Below are 27,207 nucleotides of genomic sequence, written 5' to 3' on the forward strand. Positions count from 1 at the left end.
TATAGTTATATTATATATAGTATAGTTATATATTGTATAGTTATATTATATATAGTATAGTTATATATTGTATAGTTATATATTGTATAGTTATATTATATATTATATAGTTATATGTATTGTATAGTTAATCAGAATTTGATTTTGGTGAAATGCAAGGTACAATGCAATCTCTCAATCATATCCATTATCAAAGTGTTCTGTCATTTGAACAAGCTATTATACAAACAGACTATTGCCTTATCGTATCAATATCGTACTTCCTGTTGAAACAGACGTTGATATATATCACACATATCCATATACATGTGTGTCCTACTATGCAAATAATTTCGAATGGTTCCATCTGAATTTGACATTTTAGAAAAGGGCTTTTGATTTAAAACTCCTGTAGAGCTTTCTGATGGATAGAATAATATAACTATTCGAATTTATTAAAGGTCTCTTGTTTCTTTATTTTGATTTTCTTTTCTTTGATATATCGATACGTACATTTTGTGTTAAATTAAACAAAATAAAATACAAATATTATATTCGATAATTTCAGTTATAGGAAATCAAATGAAATTGGTATTCGATTGAGTAGGAATATTTGTTTGATCGTCGTAGATTTTATATTTTCTTTTTTTATTCGATATATATATATATATAACAATTGTTATTGTTAATAGAATAAATATTTGAAATAAAATACACTGACCGTATTGATATAGAATAAAATGAGAAAATATCGTGGACAGAGAACATTTTTTCTACGATTACGTTTGATTTTACGAATAATAATTTTGTTTTTATAGAGAAAATAATATTCGTATAATAATAGAATTAAATTAATCTTACAATTAAATAAATATATTTAAAATTGTCTCTTACACATTTATATATAGAAAACAAAATTCTCTCAAGTAAAATGTACTTAATTATCTAATTAGATTAGAATTAAATGATTAATTGGTATATTATCTGAAAACATTAAATTTCTAATGTCTTTTACACAATTATATTATATAGAAAACAACAAAAAAAAGATATTATCTCAAATAAAAATTGTACTTAATTATCTAATTAGATTAGAATGAAATGATTAATTGTTATATTATCTGAAAACATTAAATTTCTAACCAATAGTCGCGATCATTATTCACTCCGCACACCTAATTATAAGTAAATGAACTAATATCAAAGTTAAATGGAATTAAGAAGCAATATAATGAAATAAGAAACTTGCCCGAGGTTAACTATCGGTGATTAAGTCATACTTTTTAACTAACGAATATTGATTTTTCATTTACGTTGAGAGAAGTTATGAGATCATTTTTATGCAAAGTTACAGGTTCTGCGTTAAGTCGATTAACTTTATCGAGAGTTCGGTGTTTCCTTTCTTTTTTTATTTCTTTGAGTAAAAAAGTAAGAGAAAGAGGGAGAGAAGGTGGAGGAGGAGGGGTGGGGTTGGGGGTAGAGGGTTGAGAAAAAGAAGTGGAAGAAAAATATGTACATTGCAATTCATTGGAGACACGTTGCTTCGAGCTATTTTCTAACCGTGCTTCTTTTCTTCCCCCTTCTTTATTTTTTCTGACTTTTCAAATTCAGAATTAAACGTATAATTTTCAAAAGAAACAGAACAGAAGGCAAGAAATCAAGATATAAAATTAAATTGGAAAAAAACGAACGAGTTGTATTTTTATTTTCACTATTTATTATTTCGATTTAATAAAAAAAAAAAATCGTATAAAGATAAATAATTTTCTCTCCTGACAGTTTCTTTTTTTTTTTTTTTAATGAAACAGACAACATTTGAAAGAAAGAAAGACAAAAATAGAAATTAAAGAAGATTTATACGATCTTGTTAGCAATTATTTCAAAGGTTGAAATGTAATATCCGAAGGTATTCCAATTTGATCTGGAAGTGAACTAATGTGTCTTCGAATATTTTGTGTCTCCCTGATGTCCTATATACTTGTATATGCCACACGTACCGGGTGTCTCATTTTCAACGAGAATATCGTAGAATGTAGGAAAATATTTCTAGTGAAAATTATGTTTCAAAATCTAAATATAAAAAATATAATATAAAATAATATAATAAAAAAAATATAATATAAAAAATATAAATATAATAATATATATATATATATATTTTATTATTTTTTATTATTATCTTAATTATATATATATATATATATATAATATTATTAATTATATATTTAATATAATATTATAATTATTATATTAATTTATATATATATTAATATAAAATATAATAATAAATATATATATAACGATAATATAAAAAAAGATAATCATATAACATATTACATAATTTTATAATTTATTAGATAAATTTAAACACAAACGAAGTATTGAAATTTTATAAATACACACACTCACACACATATATTAGATAATAAATTAATAAAAAAATAATAAATGAGTGTTAGAGATTAAATTTGTCGATAGAATAATTTAGTTAACATGAACGAATATGTAGATTCACAAACACAAAAACATATAGAGAGATAATAAATAATTGAATGAATTCAATTGAATCCTTCTTACACGAGAGTTGTTTGAATTTTTTCGTTACTAAACAGAACACCTTGTACTCATGTGCATGTATACACCATACATACATAAATATATGTATGTAGATGGATAGATAGTTAGACTATATAAAGTCACATTTAGTCCTGAAGCAAAGTCGACGCAATTTATCGCTCGAAGAGCAGCTTAATTGCTCCTAATTGACTGGAGTAATCGGACTTTCGGCGTTTCCGTCATTTCCGATCGGATTTATCGACTTATAGCTTTGCTCTAGGTAGATAGACCCTGCCGATGTCATTTCTTTTATCCGGATTATTGGATTATACGATTACAAAAAAAAAAAAGAAATACGAAAGTAGTCTAGATCAAGTTGATCTTCTCATTTTTGTACACACTACTTGTTGGATTATTAAAATGAGAACGAACTTGAATTATTAATAATATTTTGTTATCAATAAATTTCATAACACTTATTTCTGCACGTCAGATTATAACTAATTATAATTTATATATTATTTATATTTTTTATATTTTTTATATAGATAATATTTTTTATATAGTATAGTATATTAGTATTAGTATATTAGTAGTATATATAATATTTATATAGTATTTTTTATATATAAAATATAATATTTTAAATATAATTTATAATATATATAAAATTATATAATTATTAATATAAAATTATTATATAAAATTATATAATTTATAATATATATTATATATATTATTATATATATAAAATATATATATATACTATAAATATAATTTATACTGGATTCAAATTATAAATTTTTCTTCTGTAATAGAGGAAAATAATGTTTCTTTTGATTCTTTATATTTGCGTTGGAATTCGTGGAATTTGTTTGAAATGAAATTTAGTAACTTGTGCTCGTACATATATAATATATGAAAATTTCAATGGGTTAAATGTATTCAGTTGAGAGAACAGATTATACGATTTTTTTTTTTTATTATTATAGCCATCTGGTGCTTTAATATACGTATTATTTTATGATTAAATTATTCCAAGGAATGGTGAATGTTCATTCCACGAGTCTTAGATATTAAAATGAAACATATTATTAATGGGGTATTTTATATGTAATCTAATTTTAAAATGTGATCAAATATTATTTATCCTTGTACTCTTTCGTATGAATTTAAAAGCAGATTATTATTAGTCTACAAATGTAATCTGTATTTTAATTGAATCATTTTAAAACAATAGTGCATTCTATTTTTTCACAGTTATAGAAATTAAAATAAAACACGCGTACGAGTATTTTACGTACAAATTTTTTTCCTACAAAAAAATGATGGCAAACGTAATGAAACGTGTTGTAACTTTGACATAAATTTGACACCATTGCTTTACCACGACATAGTCGCAATATTAAAATTTCAAATTTCATTCTGTATAATTAATTTCGATCGATTTCTACGTAAACCAGTTTAGAAAGTGCTTTACACACTTCACTATCTTCTATCCTTCGCAATAAAATACGATTACGGTCGTGGTCACGTCAATCATCGTAGACGATCTTAAAAACCACCCTTCTTAAAACTCATCATTATCGATCAGATTTTCATCCTTAAAGTAGAACAATAAAAATAAAAATAATAATAATAAGAAGAAGATATCTTTGAAAAGACAGATATCAATCATAACGTGTGTCCTATCTCGAAAATGAATTAATTTTATGAGATTTTTTAAAAATGAAAACTGCAATTGCATTCAATTCCACGAGTTACTAACGAATTATTATCACACGTTCATGAAGTTAACACTGTGGCACTGTAATTCAGACATTTCTCGCCTCGTAATAGAATTAGAGTTAGAATGCAACTTGAAGATGGATGCTTATAATGTAAGTGTAACAGTGAGTGAGTGAGTAAGTGAATGAGTGAGTGAGTATATGTATGTGTTAGATATTTTCACACACTAGAAATGTCCTTTGTTCGACTAAAGGAAATTTATGAGACACTATAAAGCACTGGTTGGTGGTTACGATCGTATTTAAGTATACCACACATACACATACATATATATATATAGGATTTATTATACAGATATATAAATAGGGACATACACATACATACACATAGGTGTTACAAACCTTTCGTGGTTATCAACAACATTTCGTGTCTATAAGGAACTCTTGCGAGCATTCGAGTTGTCCTATAGTGTTTAAAGCCATAATGAATAAATCAAAGTGTTCACGGTCTCTGGATATTACGTACTTGTGTCTTTCCCTGACAAATTATTTGTGAATATAAATGAATCCTTATAATAAATCGATGATCATATTTTCCCCTTTCGGAATATGTTAATTCAACTTATGCATGACGTCATAATTTCTTCCTCTTCTTATTATTCTTCTTATATAAGGTAAAAGCCCCCTCGGTTGGCCAGGCCCCCTCTATTGGCCACTTTATGCCACAACAGTGATTATAAATTATATGCTGATGTGCACGTGGTGACAGTTTTTTAAAAAAAAAAATTCTAATTTTAAAATATCATTGAAAGTAATTCGGATTATTTTCAAAATATATTTAAAAACGAAAAAAAATCAAGTTGTGCAAGACTTCTGTTTTTGGATGGTTTCTTGTTAAGTAAGGTAAGGATACTGTGATTTTTATTAACCTATATATTTCATTTTTGACAATAGCAACCAAAATATTTTTTTTTCTGCAATTAACATAGCTTAAAATTATTATAGAAATTGAAAATTAAGTGATTTTTAATTATTCTCCATTAAAAATATGGTTGCCAAGCATGGAGACAGTATTATTGCCTTTGTTTTTATCATTAGCCAACTTATGGCTATTCGCTTTGAGGTTATATATTTGTACATAAAGTATTCAACTAGTTTTTTTAATACTAATGAGTAATTAATTTCTTTGTACACGAGTTTTGAATTATTCAATTTTGATTTATTTAATAAATTAGTTATTAATTAATTATTTATTTTAAATAGGAAACATGGCCAAATGAGGGGACATGCGTGGCCAAAAGAGGGAGAAAGTTGGCTAAAAATAGGGACATTGCAAATCTATGTTTTTTTTAATTTATTATTAAAATATTTATGAATAATTTGTCTTTTCTTTATTTTTATTCAAAGCTGAAAGCTCAAGCTTACAGGTTAAACCATTAGTTTAGATGTAAGTTATTTTATTGAATGAATATAATTTTTCTAAAAAAGAAAACGGCTTAACTGGCCAACCGAGGGGGCTTTTACCTTAGTTGTTATATATTCTGTGTATTTATAATTAATGCGATTACATTTTTCATTTGGATATATAATTCAATTGATTACCAGTCATGTTTATTGATTTACAATCTATTGACCCAGTTAATGAACTCGAATAGAATTAATGAACGATATTACTTTCCGAAGAATTTATAATTATGCAAAGATTTTCTTATTGGATCCATTTCTGTGTTAAAGTAATGAAAAATATAACTCACTTTCCACATACTTTATGTGTTTTTTCTAAATATATGTATGTGTACGTGTGTATATGTATATATGTAAGCGTTATCTTTTTAATAAAAATATCTTCAAAGAAGTATTCAATTTTGTAAAATATGACAAGGAAACGTATCTAAGGTATGGTACATGAGAAATATGACTTATATCCTAAGAAATGTATGCTTTTAAAGTACAAGCAAAAATGATTTCCATAGGAGACATTGTATTTGCAAGAATATAAATATGAGAATAAAGAAAGGGAAAGTAAAAAAGATATCAAAATCATCTTATCTTTCAATATTCAGAATTTCTCATTCCACACACACACACACTTCGCTTGAAAGAAATTTAAATTATTTTCAAATTTATGCACCTTCCTCTCTTCACCCCTTTATAAAACTAAATGACAATATGATACGTAAATGTAAATATTTTCAATAGAGAAATAATAGTTTATCATTTTTATGAAAATTAATTTGAAAAGAGATAAACGATTAAAAAAAAATGTATAAACTAAAAGGTAAAATTAAAACGCGAATGATTTAGATTTTTATGAAGAAAAATATTTCGCGTGTCTGATACGTTTCTGTTTATACTACTTATCAACAAACAAAATCACTAAACCCTAGGGGATTTTCATCTACGGATAATAATTTACTTTATAGATAACAACAATACAAATCACTCAGCAACGTGTAATTATTAACGAGCTTGATAATTGTAAGCATATCGGATATTTACATGCTTGTAATTATCTTCCCTCGTGGTTATCCATAAACGTAGATTTTATCTTACGCGTTGGAACGAATATATACGAGTATATATATTTTCGGATAATTTTCGCAGATGTGGGATGCGCGATACGTAATCGATTTATCTTATCTGAAACTAAAACGAAATGGGAAAAGTTGTTTGAAAGATGCGTCAGCTTTTCTCTTCATTTTCTTCCGAGTATGATATATGAGAATGATTATAGTTCATCTTTGGTAAAGGTCAACTTTACTGATGTGAAACGATCAATAATAATTTGAATTTCTTTTTTTATCTTTTTTCTTTCTTTTCTTTATAAATATATGCCAGTTAGTATGACAGTGGAGTAAGTCAAGAATAAAATGATATCAAAAATTCATTGTAGGATTTACTTTATAATATATATATATGTGTGTGTGTAATTCTTATGTAAAATAAATCTTAAATAATATAAATCATTCTGAGATATTAAATTAAATCTTAAATAATAGAAATAATATTTTATTATATCAAATAAATCCTACAATTAATTTTTCTTATTTTTTTGAAATTATACTTCTTTCATATATATATATAAATAAATTAATAAAAATATATTTATATACAGAGGATTTACTTTATAATATATATGTGTAATTCCTATGTGTGTGAAATAAATCTTAAATAAAAGAAATAATATTTTATTATATCAAATAAATCCTACAATTAATTTTTCTTATTTTTTTGAAATTATACTTCTTTCACACACACACATATATATATAAATAAATTAATAAAAATATATTAATATACAGAGGATTTACTTTATAATACATATGTGTAATTCCTATATGAAATAAATTTTAAATAATATAAATCATTCTGAGATATTAAATTAAATTTTAAATAAAAGAAATAATATTTTATTATATCAAATAAATCCTACAATTAATTTTTCTTATTTTTTAAAATTTTACTTTTTTCACATAAATATATAAATAAATTAATAAAAATATATTTATATACTGTGTAAGATTAATCAATGGATGAGAGAGTTTACGATTAAGATAAAATTATGATTTATAGACTTTAAAAACGTGTTATTTTTTTATAAAGAAAACATTCATGTTCTGTAACATAAGCCCTTAAAGTACTCTGTTATCTTGATGGAAAGAATACTCTTGTCACGAATAACCGGACATTTTACCGAGAGAACGTTAAGAAAAAGAAAAAAAAAAAAGAAAAGAAAACTAGAACAAGAGCAGCTCTTTAACGAGCAAGTTATTTTACTCGACGAACGAGAAGATAAAATAACATCGTAATACCTTAAATCTTTATTTTCATTGACAGTTAAACTTCAATCTTGAATATAAATTACGTTCAAACTTTTGACAGATTTTTTTACCTGAGTTATATACTTCTTTTTTCTTTTTCTTTTTTATATCAACAGTTTCATTACATCAATATTTTTTCTACAATTTTTTATCCAATTGTATATTAAAATATTAATTCAATTGTTAACTGTAATATTTTTTATCGTGTAAGAAATTTGTATTAAAAAAAAAAAAGAAAAGAAAGTTTATAATAAATATTTAAATATTAATATTACACACCCCCAAAAATAATAATAATAATAAATAAATAATTTACATACGATTTATATAATTATTATTAAACGTTACGTTCAATCATTGTCAACGTTAAAGTGTAAACTCCCCCTTACTCTCCCCAAAAACACCCCCACCCACCCCAATTGGTCGTTTTCACGTAATGCTAAAACCCTGTCGCGTCGTCTCATATTTTCAAAATACTATTCTCTTCAAACTCATTGCTCTCACGTGTTTTACTTTTTTATTTTCTTGTTTACTCGAGCTTGCCCGACTGATAAATAATAAACCAGTGGCATATCCAACGAAGGAACAACATAAATACGTAGAGATGCCTTTTCTGATTTTTATGAGCTTCGAATAATAAAAACGCAATCGTGGATAGAACTATGATTATTATCAAGAGCCAATAAAAATGATTCGTTGAACTTACATCCTCGTAATTTATCAAACAATTTCCATTCTATAATCAAAATTCAATCAATTCGATCAATTCCAACAATCGAATATTATTACATTTTCTTATTTTCTAAAAATACTTCCATTATAGATATTACAAAAATTCGAAATTACTTAATAGAAAATTCTATCTCGTAATTTTGTCATTTAATTTATATTTTCATTAGTTTTGATTTCATTATTCTAAGCGAAAATATTCAAAGAAATGTTTGAGAGAAAGTTTTTTTCAAAGAGAGGGGTGGGTGGGGGGAGTCAGATATATCTTCTTTTAAGAGAATAAAAAAAAAGAAAAGGAAAAATTGTGTTGCCGTTCGAACGAATAGCTCGAACGTGTTCGAAGTGAAGCATTTAACTTTAAAACGTTTCTAACATGTTGATCGTTCTCGTTGAAATTTGTCGATTTATTGGGCACCATCCTTATCATTTTTTAAAAGGTCTTCCTGCTAAGAAGAAGAAGAAGAAGACACGCTCGTTTGCTCGAACCACTTTAACAAAAAGAGGATCATCGACTCTTATGACAGGAAAGATGAAATGAGTTGCAAGAAAAGTTTTATGGAGTTTAACGAGAAAGTACTTATCGACTTTTCTTTCTTTCTCTCTTTCTTTCTTTTTTTTCTTTTTTCCTATCCTTCCTTTTATTTATACAACCGTACAATCGAAAAAAGTCACGAATAATTCACAAATATATATTATCTCGTAATAAAATATATATACGAGTGATCTTAAATATTCGTGATTTATATTAGACTAATTTATATATGTAAACGTATAAACATAAAGGGTGTGAGTTCAATAAAAATTAATATTTAAAATAATTCATTACAGTTCACACATTTGTTCGTTCTTAATAAATTAAAGATTAAATAGAAAATATAATAATTCTTTTATTTCAACTTGAACATTTTTATTTATATGCGACAGAATAATATTTAAAAAATAATAATAATCTTCGTTTAATATAGAAGAAATGTAAAATTACATTGATTTAAAATGTATATTAAAATATATTAATTTTATATAACTGTATGGGTAGTAATTTAAAGAAATTAATATTTAAAATAATTCATTATACTTCACACATCTTCGTTCTTAATAAATTAAAGATTAAATAGAAAAATATAATAATTCTTTTATTTCAACTTGAACATTTTTCTTTCATCTACGACAAAATAATATTTAAAAAAAAATAATAGTCTGTGTTTAATATAGAAGAAATATAAAATTACATTGATATTTTCAAATGTATAATAAAAATTATATTTAATTTTATATAACTGTATGGGTAGTAATTTAAAGAAATTAATATTTAAAATAATTCATTACACTTCACACATCTGTTCGTTCTTAATAAATTAAAGATTAAATAGAAAAATATAATAATTCTTTTATTTCAACTTGAACATTTTTCTTTCATCTGTGACAAAATAATATTTAAAATAATAATAGTCTGTGTTTAATATAGAAGAAATATAAAATTACATTGATATTTTCAAAAATGTATAATAAAAATTCAATTTAATTAATAACTGTATGGGAGGTAATTTAAAGAAATTAATATTTAAAATAATTCATTACACTTCACACATCTGTTCGTTTTTAATAAATAATTTATGTTTTAAATATATTAAGAAATAATAAAATTCTTTTATTTCAATTTTAACATTTTTCTTTCATCTGCGACAAAATAATATTTAAAATAATAAGTCTGTGTTTAATATAGAAGAAATTTAAAATTACATTGATATTTTCAAAAATGTATAATAAAAATTCAATTTAATTAATAACTGTATGTGAGGTAATTTAAAGAGAAAATATTTATGGATGCAGCAAACTAATAGGATTTATTTAATGATAATAGAATTTATCGACTCACCCAGTATGTGTCATATATATGTTATTATGCTTATGCAATATATATTCGTATTCTGTCGGCACTTCATTTATGTACGTACGCTTGGTATATCCTACTTGCATGCATTCTGATGCGCTTTAAGCTAACCCCCCTGTTGTACGTGTGCAAGGACTCGGTCGAGGCCGTTCTCGTAATTTCTTCTCTCCTTTCCCATTTCCCTCACATTCCCCATCCCTCTAACACCCTCCCCCTTTCCTCTTCTATTTCATCCTAACTATACTAATACATTTATTTCTCTACAATTTAAGTAATTAAATTTTTCCTTCCGAGATATTATATTATTTTATGACCCCCCTGTGTTGTCTCACATTTTATTTCATTACTATTTTTATTATCCCTTTGATTTATTTTACGAATAAATTTTAATGAAAATTATATCAACTTACGTGTGTGTATATGTTGACATTTTTGTGAATTTTTAATTTTAGATTTTCTTTTAAATATTATTTTTATAAAAATTATATTTCACACGGTTTATATATAATATTGTGTGAGATTGAAAAAGTCTTCATTGTTATTATTTTAACAACAATACTAGACAATGTTTATGCTTGTATTATAATTTTCTTAACAATGGTATTCATTTATTTATTAATATTATACATTCTATTATTTATTATAAATTCTTTTAATTTGACAAATGAGATTTTCTATTATATTTAATTCATTATAAAAATAATCGTCATATATAATTTGAAAAGTATACAAAAAGCTTTATATTGTTTCATCTAACAAGATTTTAATGGAAAAATTTTAAATTAAATCGAAGTTTGTAAAATGTTACTCACACACACACACACACACATACACACAGGAACACGTTATCTTTGAAATACGTGGATTCCGTTTAATTTATTTATTTTTTTTGTTTGTTACAAACGCATAAATAACGGTTCGGTATTATTTCAAGTATGACATAGAAATTGTTTCTCTGTAACTTTTAAATCAAAATGAAATAAACCTTTAAAAAAATACAAGCAGAAAGAGAGGAAAAAAAGTATAACCAGAGAGATAGATGGTACGTTGGTACTTTTGTTTCATCGATAAAAATTTTCTATCGATGTGGGACAACACAGATTGATCAACCAGCTCGTTTATCTTCTTCGAACATTTGACGAGAAACAAAGAGAGTTTGTGGATGAGATAGTGAGGATGGGCTGACGCGAAAGAGGGAAAGGAAAATTAAAAAAGAAAAACAAATTTACGGGGAGACGAAAGTTCTTCCTCCCTTTTTTTATTTTTTATACGATCAGTTAAGAGAAAATCACGAAATTTTGCAGATAATGTTCATTAATGTTAGTATTTAAACGCAATTAATTTAACATTTTAATTGTATCGATAGTTCACGTATATCTTTACACACACACACAAAGTTTCTTTCATTTTTATATGTATATATTATTTTCAAAAATAAATGACACATTTGAACATTTAAAAAAAATTAAATGATACGTAATTTTTCAATTTTCAATAAAATTAATTTAACATTACAATTATATCGATAGTTTACGTATATTAATCTTTACACACACACATAAAATTTCTTTCATTTTATATATATATAATTATATATTATTTTCAAAAATAAATGACACATACATTTGTACATTTAAAAATAATAAATGATACGTAATTTTTCAATTTTCAATAAAATTAATTTAACATTTTAATTGTATCGATAATTCACGTATATTGATTCTTACAAAATTTCTCTTTCATTTATATATAATTATAAATTATTTCAAAAGTAAATGACACATTTGAACATTTAAAAAAAATTAAATGATACGTAATTTTTCAATTTTCAATAAAATTAATTTAACATTACAATTATATCGATAGTTCACGTATATTAATCTTTACACACACATATAAAATTTCTTTCATTTTTATATATATATATAATTATATATTATTTTCAAAAATAAATGACACATTTGAACATTTAAAAAATATTAAATGATACATAATTTTTCAATTTTTAATACAAATTATTAACATTACAATTATATCGATAGTTTACGTATATTAATCTTTACACAGACACACACATTTCTTTCATTTTTATATGTATATATATATAATTATATATTATTTTCAAAAATAAATGACACATATATTTGTTCATTTAAAAAAATTAAATGATACGTAATTTTTCAATTTTCAATAAAATTAATTAACATTACAATATATCGATAGTTCACGTATATTAATCTTTACACACACACAAAATTTCTTTCATTTTATATACATATAATTATATTATTTTCAAAAATAAATGACACATTGAACATTTAAAAAAAATTAAATGATACGTAATTTTTCAATTTTCGATACAATTAATTAACATTACAATTATATCGATAATTCACGTATATTGATCTTTATAAAATTTCTCTTTCATCTTTATATATATAATTATATATTATTTTCAAAAATAAATGACACATTTGTACATTTAAAATAATAAATGATACGTAATTTTTCAATTTTCAATACAATTAATTAACACTACAATTATATCGATAATTCACGTATATTGATCTTTACAAAATTTCACTTTCATCTTTATATATATAATTATATATTATTTTCAAAAATAAATGACATGCATTTGTACATTTAAAAAAAAATAAATGATTCACATACAGCTGTACATTTAAAATAATAAAACGATACACATACAGCTGTACATTTAAATAAAATAAATGATACACACGTAATCTGTAGATTTTCTATTAGTTTCTTATAGTTATCATCTGTAGCAACCATAAGAAGATACACAAATTGCAATAACATTCTCTATAATTATTGCCAAAGCTGTGTTCGGTCTCGTTTTTCTCATAGAAACGATTCTAACGGCAATTAAGTCTCCTTGGCGTCGAACCAATTATGGTTGCCCTCTTGAGAATGTTCCGACACGAAATAGAAAGAGACAGAGAGAGAGAATGTATGAGAGCGAGAGAGAGAAATAGAACGAGAAATAGAACGAGAAAGACAAAGACACAGATTCTAGAACCTAGACTCGAGTTTACGTATCCACCGAGTGTGTTCGTGAGAGAGCAAAGTTTTGCGGTCAGCACGAAACTTTCCTGTCACGGAAATTGTCCGTTAAAGGGACCCTACGAAACCTTATCTCTATTACTCACAAACATACACCTGCATATATACACAGTCACACTTTGAGCTTGCAATAATAATTAGTCCTATTACCTTAAGCTAAAAGTATCTCATACTTTAATCAACATTTTTTTATCTGACTCTCTTTAGTTCTTTCTTTTATTTTCTTCTTTATTTTATTTTATTTTATTTTATTTTCTTGATGATAAAGAAAAGAAAGTTTCGAAAATGTAGAAACGAATCATCTATATAGTTTGTTATTTAGTTATTGAAATGTTAGATAAGAAAAATAAGTTACATTTTTATCTTGTTTCTAGATCGTTATTCAGTTTCTTCTTCTTCTTATAAATTGTTTTAGAAAGGAAATTTTGTTTACCCTAATAAAACTGGTATGCAACGTGCTACTCTTATAGACAAGTATTAGAAACTAGATAGGGGGTCTATCTTTATGTATTTTATATATTTATGTATATATGTTTATACGTGTATGCGTATGTATAATATAACCCAAAACTCATTTGCATGGTTATAGGAATATTTTATACCCGATAGGAAACTCTTCTTCCTACGAAACAACGATCGGTTTTCATTTTGTGCTTCTTTACTCGAACCCCCTCCCCCTCCACCCCGTTTTATCCATCTTTAAATGTCCTTCTATATTCTATTATAGTTTTTTTTTCTATTTTATTTTCTCTCTCTCTCTCATGATCAGTGTATATACTTATTCTTTCAAGGTTTTTATTTTTTCGTTTTCTTTTCATTTACATTTAAGTATTCCTATCCTATCCTATCCTATTCTATCCTCATAGATACATCTACATATTTATGTTCAGTAATAAAGACAAGTTTTTATAGCAGTGGAACAATTCCAACTTGTTGTTTTTTCTTTCTCTTCTCTCACGATAAGATATTATCATATAATACTATTTTTCCAGCTGTCTTGTGTGTTATCTCTATTACTTATCTTCTGTTATATGGAATAAATATCATTGTGTGTATGTGTGTGTGTGATACGTGAATATAATATACATTTATTTATAAATAATTATTCTCTTTTTTTTTAATTAGATATTTGGATTAATATTGTTTTTCATATCTGAACACATTTTATATTAAATTTTTTCTTATAAAATATAATAATTCATTTTTAGTTAGTTTAATTTTGTTAAATTATATTGTTATACTGTGAAACTATTCGATAAAATAATCGTTCACGTGTCCGGTTACGTTAGAATATTTTATTTATTCTGTTGATTGACATTGAGTAAAAATTATTTGATAAAATATATGAATAAAGATTTATTTCTTTTTTTTCTTTTTTTTTTGTACAGAATATTTTACCGAAAGTCAATCATTAGATCGTAATACAAATTTGTATGCATTAATACAAACGTTTGATGAAATTTGATTAAATAATATTTAAAAAAGAATATATTTCTTTTTTTTGTATTCTTTTTTTCTTTCTCGTGAAATTTCTCTAACTAGATTTATAAATAAAGCTGGGGGAAAAAAAAATGAGAAACTTAATTTCCGGTTAAACGAGCAAAGCTAGCAAGGCTTCCGAATGTACGGAATCTTCTTTACTTACTATTCGCATTGGTATGCAAAGATTCTTGAATTCCAAGCGTTGTTACATGACTTCGATACTATGTACATGGATGTATAAGTACATATGTAATATCTACTTATGTATATATGTACTTAAATATATATAGATTTGAATGTATGTATATATATATGTGGAATATAGCAAGTAACGATGTGATATTCTTTAAGTAGTCAAAGTATAAATTGTAGAACATATATTTTCGATTACGTAACATTTTCAACAATTCTAAAATTCACTGAAATATTTAAATAGAACGCATAATAAGAATCTACATACATTTACTAAGTATGCTAATGTTTCGTATTACCATTTAAATTGCAATATGTTACTATGTTTAATTAACGAGTACTTAATTTCTAAGTATTTAACATTCTAAAAGGTACAGTAAGATAAATTTATAAGCTTTATTCGTTCTATTTATTTTGATCAGTGTATTTTCATTAATTATTAATAATAAATATATTCGATATAAATAATTTATTGTCTATATTTAAAACATTTGATTAATATAATATTGTTTTAACTATAAATTCATTTATATAATGTGGATTATTATTTTTTGTTTCATTTAATTATTATAAATTATATCTTATTTATCTTTAAAAATCAGATTTACATTCTATTTATTTGATCATTGTATTTTCATTAATTATTAACATTAGATGACTGAGCCAATTTGAATCATTACAAAAATTTGTTTACCGTATATATATACATAACCTAAATATTATTTTTTTAAAATAAAATTTATTATTTAAATAATTTAAATAATAAAATTTAAAACATTTGATTAGTACAATATTGTTTTAACTATAAATTCATTTATATAATGTGAATTATCAACACGCAGCAGCAGCTTAGAAACAACGTATTACGTTTTTGTTTCATTTAATTATTATAAATTATATCTTATTTATCTTTAAAAATCAGATTTACATTCTATTTATTTGATCAGTGTATTTTCATTAATTATTAACACTAGATGACTGAGCCAATTTGACTCATTACAAAAATTTGTTTACCGTATATATATACATAACTTAAATATTATTTTTTAAAAATAAAATTTATTATTTAAATAATTTAAATAATAAAATTTAAAACATTTGATTAGTACAATATTGTTTTAACTATAAATTCATTTATATAATGTGAATTATCAACACGCAACAGCAACTTAGAAACAATGTATAACATTTTTTGTTTCATTTAATTATTATAAAGTATATATTTTTTTTATTTATCTTCAAAAATCAGATTTACATTAAAGAATTGTAAAAAAAAAGCTTCTCTTCTGTACGAGATTCAAATTAGTGTTAAAATTTCGACGAGATAATAAAATTTCTTTGTAATGTTAGTTGCGTGATCTCTTGTACGAAAAACTTCTCGACAAAATTGATCGTCAATCGTGATTAAAAGTGACATTTAATCGGACAACACGCGCCCAAGAAGGAATCGGGGCCACCAACGTGATTTATTGATTTTTCGTGCGCGTTTTTCCTCGGTCAAAACTAACGAGCTCGAATTTTTGCTTTTTTTTTTCTTTTCCTCCCTACGCTCTCCTACTCGAAAAAAGAAAAAGAAAGAAAAAAGAAGTCAACACTTCTAGATCAACATTTTGAATGGGACGAGTACGTGGTGGTGGATTTCTTTTCTTTTTCTTTTTTCTTTTTTTTCGTAAGGGTTGGGGACTCATATCCTCCGAGGAAAAAGTTTTCCCACGAAGAAAACTTTTTTTCACGAACGAGAAACTTTCAGAAGATTACGTTCTTTTGGGATACGTAATTTAATAACGATCTTGATGAGAGAATGACCAAAGGATAGCAACTGCAAAAAAATAAAAAAACAAAAAGAACACCGTCTTCCTAAAGTGACCCCCTTTTTTTGCTTTCGTTCTTTTTATTCTTTATTTCTTATTTTTATTTTAATTTTTCTACAACGAGAAACGTAAAGATTTAAATGCATTAGTTTGAAGTACCTTTCATCGTTAAAAATAAAATCCAGCGAATCTTTTGCCGTTGCTGCAACTACTGCAATTGATGCACAGTTGCGTTTAGATACTTTTATCTTTCATCTACTTTTTTGATTTATTTATTTATTTCTATATCTCACAGATTCATCCTAATTTTGCATGTATACGTGTAACTGGAACTAAACCACAGTTATCGATTGTCTTCTTTCTCGACAATATTCATGAACAGTGAGAAAGATAGGGGGAAAGGTTGGGGGTGGAAGGCGGGGGAGGGGGAGGGGGAGAAATAGAGATAGGATACTGGTCATCGAAAACGAATTGAATTTATCGATGAATCGTTGTGTGTGGACTGCATTGCGGTGACTTTTCCAACGCAACATAACTATTCCATTGAACTGAAGAGAGGAGTGGTGCCAAGGGTTCGTTCCGACCAATTCTCCCTCTTTGGAAAGTAAATGGCAGGGTTCGAATGATTAATTCTATTTCTTCTCCCTTCCTTTATATCTATCTATCTATCTATCTATTTATGTGTATATAGTTTGGTTTTATTAAGGAAATTCTATTCAGGAGTAATTCATTTCCAGATGTATTTCCTATTATTTTTTCATATTATTTCTTCTATTTCCATTATATATATATATATATGTTTGTAATCCTTAATTTGTTGAGAGTAAGAACCACAATTAGATTCGTCTAAAATAAGAGTTATTTATTTAAACATAATAGGTTAGGTTAATAATTTGACAATATTTACACGTGATCAACTAACCTAAAATAAGAGAATCAACAATTAAAAGTTCATGCTCCCGTTTCTCTATTAATTGATGCCGTTTTCAATTAAATTTAATTTACAAGACTTTTCTACTAAACTTCTAAAACGCTCTTGCCAGATTTAAAGACTGTCACTCCTGCAAGATTTAAACACCAACTGTCACTCCTGCTAGCTTTTGTTCCTCCAATGTATGGCGCCACATTCAAACAGCTAATCACTCAATGCACCGGCACATGCATACAAAGCTTACATATATATAATATTGTTTTATCCTTAATTTTGTTGAGAGTAAGAACTACAATTAGATTCGTCTAAAATAAGAGTTATTTATTTAAACATAATAGGTTAGGTTAATAATTTGACAATATTTACACGTGATCAACTAACCTAAAATAAGAGAATCAACAATTGAAAGTTCATGCTCCCGTTTCTCTATTAATTGATGCCAATCTTAATGCGTTTTCAATTAAATTTAATTTACAAGACTTTTCTACTAAACTTCTAAAACGCTCTTGCCAGATTTAAAGACTCTCACTCCTGCAAGATTTAAACACCAACTGTCACTCCTGCTAGCTTTTGTTCCTCCAATGTATGGCGCCACATTCAAACAGCTAACACTCAATGCACCGGCACATGCATACAAAGCTTACATATATATATAATATTGTTTTATCCTTAATTTTGTTGAGAGTAAGAACTACAATTAGATTCGTCTAAAATAAGAGTTATTTATTTAAACATAATAGGTTAGGTTAATAATTTGACAATATTTACACGTGATCAACTAACCTAAAATAAGAGAATCAACAATTGAAAGTTCATGCTCCCGTTTCTCTATTAATTGATGCCAATCTTAATGCGTTTTCAATTAAATTTAATTTACAAGACTTTTCTACTAAACTTCTAAAACGCTCTTGCCAGATTTAAAGACTCTCACTCCTGCAAGATTTAAACACCAACTGTCACTCCTGCTAGCTTTTGTTCCTCCAATGTATGGCGCCACATTCAAACAGCTAATCACTCAATGCACCGGCACATGCATACAAAGCTTACATATATATAATATTGTTTATCCTTAATTTTGTTGAGAGTAAGAACTACAATTAGATTCGTCTAAAATAAGAGTTATTTATTTAAACATAATAGGTTAGGTTAATAATTTGACAATATTTACACGTGATCAACTAACCTAAAATAAGAGAATCAACAATTGAAAGTTCATGCTCCCGTTTCTCTATTAATTGATGCCAATCTTAATGCGTTTTCAATTAAATTTAATTTACAAGACTTTTCTACTAAACTTCTAAAACGCTCTTGCCAGATTTAAAGACTGTCACTCCTGCAAGATTTAAACACCAACTGTCACTCCTGCTAGCTTTTGTTTTTCCAATGTATGGCGCCATATTCAAACAGCTAATCACTCAATGCACCGGCACATGCATACAAAGCTTACATATATATTTAATTTGTTATTTTATTAAATTAATAGTATAATTAATATAAATTATTATAATAGTATAATTATTATACTATTAATTTAATTATTATATTATTAATGTAATTTATATATATATATATATTTTATGTTTTGTTATAGTTTAATATTATATATCAAATATATGATATGAAAGGTAGTATTATAATAATATACTATAATAATATCATAGTATTATATTATAATATAATATATGTTATCATTATATTAATTTATATATATTATACAATCTTATAAATATATTTATTTTTTATTGTATAATATATCTTTAAATATATTATACAATAGTATTACAATAGTATTACAGTAGTATTATACAAAGTATAATGTATCTTTAAATATATTATATAATACTTATTAAGTATAATATATATATTTTTATTTTATTTTTCGAATATATTTTGTTCTCTTTCATTGTATTTTTATAAAGAAAAAAACAATTGATTTTCATAGATAATTAACGAGAATTCATTAAATCCATTAATTTACACTTTGTTTATACACCGTACGTAAATACAAACGATGCTTTCCTATCGACGCAATAAGGATTTGTCTCGTTTATTTGAATCGCTATCCCCTTGAATTTCCGGATTTCCAGGACCACCCCTGTCACCCTGAATTTATAGAGAAAATCCGTTAGTTCGATAAATCACAGTACTTGATACGCAAAGACTGTGTTCCGGTTACTCCTGATAATTCTTTTATTCCGGACCTTTCTTTATTTCTTTCTCTCTTTCTAACTACTACTACTTTTTTCTCTTACTTTCCGATTTTTCTTTCACCATAGAATTTAATCACCATTTTTCATTCCTTCTTTATTTCTTTTGTTTCAGTTACCGAAAAGGAAATTCGACAGTGGTAAGTTTAACTAACACACACACACACACACACATAATATATTACATAATATATATTTTAATAAAAACTGAACAATAATTTAATCAAATCTTCGAATTATCATTTTTCTCAGGCACAAAGGTTTTCTCAAGGATTGTCCAGATGGTTTATTAACCGAAGAGGTAAGACAGAACATTGACAAATTTTGATAAGAAAAATAATCAATTCAATAAATAATGTTTTATACGTGAAATATAAAATAGAATTTGTCTTCCTCTCATTCATTCGAGTCTAACAAAATTGTTCATTTCGCTTGAAATTTCAGGGTTTTATTAAAATCTACAAGCAGTTCTTTCCGCAAGGTGATCCATCCAAGTTTGCATCCCTAGTCTTCAGGGTGTTCGACGAGAACAGCGTGAGTGTCAGCAAATTATATGAAGTTTGACTTCCGGTCGGCTGTATGCATATCCTTGCATTCAATTTTATTTTATCCGAGATTTTATAAAACAACTTATGAACTTATGAAACTTATCAAAATATTAAAATGATGATTTTTTAATATTTTCATTCTAACGAATATTATTCCAACGAGTTTTTCTATGAATAATTGAATGAAATGATAATAATAATGATGATGATGATGATGATTAACAAAACAAAAAAAAAATAAAAGGGACAAATAAATAGATACTAATCTTATTTTGATTGTAGTAAGTATGATATTTGTTTTCTCTTCTTTTCTTTTCTTTTTTTTTTTTTTTTTCTTTTTTTTCAGGATGGCACGATAGAATTTGAAGAATTCATAAGAGCCCTTTCTGTTACGTCACGAGGTAAATTGGACGAGAAGCTACACTGTAAGTAACTAACGAGTTGCTAAGAAAAAGTGGGAGGAAGGTTTTAGGGAGGAAGTAGGAGGAGGAGGAGGAGGAGGAGGAAGAGGGTAGATCCTTTTCTCAAGGAGATAAACTTTATCTTTGTGAAAATATAAGAGAAAAGATTTTTCTACTATTTCTGAGAAACTCTTATACGGGATTTAACCCTCTATGAGAGTAACGTGTAATTTTTCATACTTTTTTTCTCTCTCTCTCTCTCTCTCTCTGTCTCTACCTTTCTCTTTTTCTCTTTCTTTCTTCATTTTATTAGATTCGTCACTATTTTCTTTTATTTTACTATTATTAATCTCTACTAATATTATCAAATAATTCATTTATAATATATAATAATACAATTTGATTTATTTTAATAAGAAATTTATTTTATATATATATAATATAAAAATTATAATTATAATATAAAAAAAAATTATATATATAATATAAAAAATATAATTATTATTATAAATATACGGATATAAATATACGGATCTTCGTGGCTCAAGTGGTAGAGCGTTCTTTCGGTATGCGAAAGATCCCGGGTTCGAGTCCCCGGGCCTCTCGATTTGTTAAACAATCGAAGCTCGAATTTATTGGGAAAGTTCTTCGAACGAACAAAATGCGTCAGGGTTGCGTCACTAAATAATAAAAAAAAAATAATAATAAAAAATAAATATAAAATTATATAATAAATATAAAAATGATCTAAAATATATATAATATAAAATTATATTATAAATATAAAAATTATCTAAAATATATAATATAAATTTATAATAAAATAAAAATTATCTAAAATATATATAATATAAAATTATATAATAAATATAAAAATTATCTAAAATATCATAATAATATAAAATATATAAATAAAATAAAAACATTAAATATATATTATAAATAATATAAAAATTATCTAAATATATATAATATAAAATAATATAAAATTAGAAATATAAAAATTATCTAAAATATATATAACATAAAATAATACAAAATATATAAAATAAAATATAAAATAAAAACATAATTAAAATATATATAATATAAAATAAATATAAAAATTATCTAAAATAATATAAAATAATATAAAATATATATTTAAAATGACTATTAAACTAATCATAAAATAAATATAAAATTTGAAACGAAAAGATATGAATTTTTCTAAATAAAAAAAGATATTATTTCTTTCTCACGTATGTTTCTATTTCGTATACGAATGTGTCATAGTTCAAAATATTCTCACGATTTTGATACTTGTCTTACAGGGGCCTTCCGATTGTACGACGTTGACGACGACGGTTTTATCACAAGGGAGGAAATGTATGATATCGTCGACGCAATATATCAAATGGTGGTGAGTACCTAGCTCAACTCAAAGCAGAACGACTGTTCTTTTGCGCACACACACACACACATACACACGCGCATACAATAAAAGAATAAAGCATTTATATACTTCTATGTGGCAGAAAGGGAGATAAAACGTTTTATTACCTTTTTTATATCCTATATTTCTTGTTTTTCTCGGTACTCTGGTATAACCAATGGTAATCATTCGAACTTTTGTTACTTTATTATAGTATATTGAACTATATGCATATATATTAGATACTTTTTCTAATCTAATTAATTTTTCCTATTTACAAATACTTTTTATTAGCCAAAATCTATACAATATATGTTTCATTTTCATTTGTTTTCATTTGAGAGGCTATTGATTAATATAATAATTTTTTTAATGTAATTTTATGATCGATTCCAATTAATATTGAATTATTTCTACAGTTTAATTATTGCTAATATTGATAACAGATTTCGCATCGAATTTTATATTTAATCTAAGTAAACTCGCATCGATATATTCTTCGATAATATCATTTAAATGTATAACAATGATTGAAAATATCAAACGAAAATATTAGGTAAGCCAATTTAAAAAAAAAAAAGAAAAACGTATAACGTTTCAATTAAATTTCCAAAAAGAGAATGTTTAATTTAAAGAAAATTTTGCCGATGACAGTAGAGTGGATTTAAATTTTGATCTCGTTTATTAAAACGTACGCGAAACGCAATGTAAAAATGAATTTTTTTCGATTAACCCAAAAAAAAGAAATAGATGAAACGAGCCGGCTAAAAATGACAATTGAAAGGTGAAATAAAGAAAGAAAGAAAGAAAGAAAAAAAGGAAAAAGTTAAAATAAAATCCACGTATGCATTGACGTGGTGGTGTGGCCATTGTGTTCGAGCAACGTGGCCCTCTTTAACGCAAAGTTACGTAGTGCAACTCGGCCATGATCTGCATTTTAGTTTTAAAGGGAATAGTATGAAGCAAGAATCGTTGAAATTATAATATCGCATAATCGTGAAAGCCCATAATTATGTCAATAGCTTCGCGTAACGTTGGATTGCATTATTCAAAATAATCTAACAACATTTTATATTTCTTCATTCGATTAATATTTTTTTATTCTCATTTCCTTCCCCGACACTTTCTCTCTCTCTTTTATCTTCCTGAATTTGTATTTTCTAAACTGTGAAAGCTTTTTTATTTCAAATCAAATTAACCTGCGATTAGGTAGATTGAAAAGAACTCGTCTATATTTATCCTTGAACGCGATGTTGTATATATGCTCTCTCTCTCTCTCTCTCTCTCTTTTTGCATTTACAATTTGCACACACAGGGATTTGATAGTAGTAGTAGTAGTAGTAGTTGAATTTCACGTTGAAAGGTAAAAATTGTACGTAACGATGAACACGAATACGTTGCTCGTAGCATGGGGGAAGGAAAGTAATTAATCGATTTTCTTGATTAAATATATCTGTTTAAAAAAGAAATAAAAATTATACGATTTAACTTCTCCCTTAGATAGGATAATTGAAATATTAAACGGTATTTGAAATAATAATAAGAAAAAAAAAAAAATAATATAATAAAAAATAATTCCAGAAATATTTGCGAATGAAATCTCAAACGATCGACAAAAACTAATATATGTTTCATTTTTTGTTTTGAATTAATAAACAAAAATATATACCTGCAGAAATAATAAATAAAATAAAATAAATAAAAAAAAAGATGTGTGTGTGGTGTGTGTGTGTTCCATAGTTGCTTTTTATTTTCCAGAACTTCTCTCTTAGATAGGATAATTAAAATATGAAAACGGTAATTTGAAATAATAATAATAATAATAAGAACAAAAATAATATAATAAAATATATTCCAGAAATATTTGCAAATTAAATCTCAAACAATAAACAAAAACGAATATATGTTTCTTTTCTTTTTTTGAATTAATAAACAAAATATATACCTGGCAGAACATAAATAAAAAAATAATAAAATAAAAAAGAAATGTGTGTGTGTGTGTATGTTCCATTAGTTTGCTTTTTATTTTCCAGAACTTCTCTCTTAGATAGGATAATGAAATATTAAACGGTATTTGAACTAATAATAAAAAAGAAAGAACAAAAAATGTAATAAAAATATAATTCCAGAAATATTTGCGAATGAAATCTCAAACGATCGACAAAAACGAATATATGTTTCTTTTTCTTTTTTGAATTAATAAACAAAAATATATACCTGCAGAAAATAAATAAATAAAATAAAATAAATAAAAAAATAGAAATGTGTTCCATTAGTTTGCTTTTTATTTTCTAGAACTTCTCCTTTAGATAGGATAATTGAAATATTAAACGGTATTTGAAATAATAATAATAATAATAAAAAAAGAAACAAATTAACATAATAAAAAATATAATTCCAAAAATATTTGCGAATAAAATTTCAAACAATCAACAAAAACGAATATATGTTTCTTTTTTTGTTTTAAATTAATAATCAAAAATACATTGGCAAGTATATACCTGTAGAAAATAAATAAATAATAATAAAATAAAATAAAATAAAAAAAGAATTGTTCGATTGGTTTGCTTTTTATTTTCCAGGGACAACAGCCACAAGCGGAGGACGAGAACACGCCTCAAAAAAGGGTCGACAAAATCTTCGATCAAATGGACAAGAATCATGACAATAAGCTTACCCTTGAAGAATTTCGAGAGGGTAGCAAAGCGGACCCACGGATCGTCCAAGCTTTATCATTGGGTGGCGAGTAAACCCCATGCTAAAACTTATTATAAGAAAGGACAGACGAGAATTCCTTCGATCTTTTAACTCCTCGAGGAGGGGTAGGGAGGGGAAGGGAGGGAGGGGGGGAGGGGGGATCGAATGATTACGTCGTCGTTGATTTGATTTATCTAAATCCACGGAGGAAAAAGAAAAAACGAACGAAAGAACAAACGTAGGAGTGAGTAATAAATAACTTAGGAAAGAAAACAAAAATCATAGGAGAGAAAAAGGAAAAGAAAAAACCCGAAGAATAGGGGGCGAGTTGGGGGGGACTGGGGTTGGAGGGGTGTGGGGGTAGAGAAAAAATTATACGTCACGTCGCGTATCGAGATGACTATGGTGGAAAATGGGATAAACGAAAATGAAAAATAACAAAAAATAGAAAGAAAGAAAGAAATAAAGAAATAAAGAAACGAAACGAAACGAATGGGAACGATAACGAAGTAAAACGAGGAGAGACGCCGCGTTGGAGAATGAGGATGAAAAAAAGGAATTAGATAAAATAACTACGACGAGAATAATATAATGGGAAATAAAAAGAGGATGAAAAATGTCGAGATAAAATAGATGAAAGTGAAGAGAAATGTTATAAAATGAAATGGTGGAATACCTTGCCCCCACCCCCGCTATGATATTTTTCCGGATCTTTGTCCCCCTCCCACCCCCATGACTTGTTTTCGTTTTGTCGATTGGTACACGTTTGGGAAATCACAATGATGTATGTGACACGTCACACGAGCATACGAGGAATTAGAAAAAAGTATTCGAGTTTGTGTATTGGAAAAAAAAAAAATACTATAAAAATATTATATAATATAAACAAAAAACAAAAAAGATCAACAATCAAAAAGGGAAATCGAATTATAATAAATTTGAACAAAATAACGAAACAAATTTGTCCCAAAAACGAAGCTGAAGACGATTCGTTGCACCTTCCGTAAACGTTATTCTATTCGTTAATTAAAATTCAACGTGAAAAATATGATATTACCGAATAAAAATCTTACGAGAGAAGAAGAAGAGTGTTTCCTTCCTTCTTAATTCGACGATTGACAAAAGAAAAAAACTATGGATACGATTTAACGTAGATTATCATCGTTGGCGTAATAGGAAAGGTGTGAGGTGGGGGTGGGCGGGGGGTGGGTAGGGGGTCAGGATGGTTAAAACCGTTTTTCTCGTTCGTTTAATCGCGCGAACATGCCGAGCGAGCAGCTCATCAAATGAAAATGCGTGAAAGAAGGGAAATGAGAAGAAAAATAAGTGAGTGGGAGGGGTGGGGTGGGGTGGAAGGGAGGAAAAAAAAAAAGAAAAAGAAATAAGAAATGATAGAAGGAAAAAGGAAGAGAGTGGGGGTAGAGGGGGGTAGAGGGGTAAAAGAAGTCTGGAAGACGGGGGGGTGGAAGAGAAGGGAAGGATATCGCGAATGTAAGGAGGGAGTTAGCTCGTGGGTCCGGGGGGGGGTGGGGGGTGGAACGGTGGAGAAGGGGGAGAAGGAGAAGGGGGTGGCCAAACCGTGCCTTCTCAATCGATCCTCGTCTTATCGGTTATAACGTTTTCAACATCGTTCGTGGAATAGGGCAGTCGAACGAATGCTTGCTTTCTTTAACTGGAAGGAAGTAAAAATAAATAGGAAAAGAACGAGAGGTAAGAATAGAACGAGAGAGAGAA

The 27,207-nt window shown here is 26.2% G+C and overlaps 1 protein-coding gene across 1 annotated transcript in view; it reads left to right on the plus strand.

Annotated features, from left to right (window-relative positions):
* LOC122525454 (frequenin-1) overlaps positions 1 to 25,687 on the plus strand; it is a 36,675-nt gene extending 10,988 nt beyond the window's left edge. The window contains exons 2-7 of the mRNA XM_043648281.1: positions 20,529 to 20,553; positions 20,666 to 20,714; positions 20,858 to 20,947; positions 21,308 to 21,386; positions 22,676 to 22,764; positions 25,359 to 25,687. Coding sequence (XP_043504216.1) covers positions 20,529 to 20,553; positions 20,666 to 20,714; positions 20,858 to 20,947; positions 21,308 to 21,386; positions 22,676 to 22,764; positions 25,359 to 25,526 — 500 coding nt within the window. The 3' untranslated portion in view covers positions 25,527 to 25,687. The remainder of the gene's footprint in view (positions 1 to 20,528; positions 20,554 to 20,665; positions 20,715 to 20,857; positions 20,948 to 21,307; positions 21,387 to 22,675; positions 22,765 to 25,358) is intronic.
* Positions 25,688 to 27,207: the final 1,520 nt, after the last annotated feature.

The sequence above is a fragment of the Polistes fuscatus genome, unplaced genomic scaffold, assembly GCF_010416935.1.
Source record: "Polistes fuscatus isolate 324 unplaced genomic scaffold, CU_Pfus_HIC Scaffold9, whole genome shotgun sequence".
NCBI classification, from domain to species: Eukaryota; Metazoa; Arthropoda; class Insecta; order Hymenoptera; family Vespidae; genus Polistes; species Polistes fuscatus.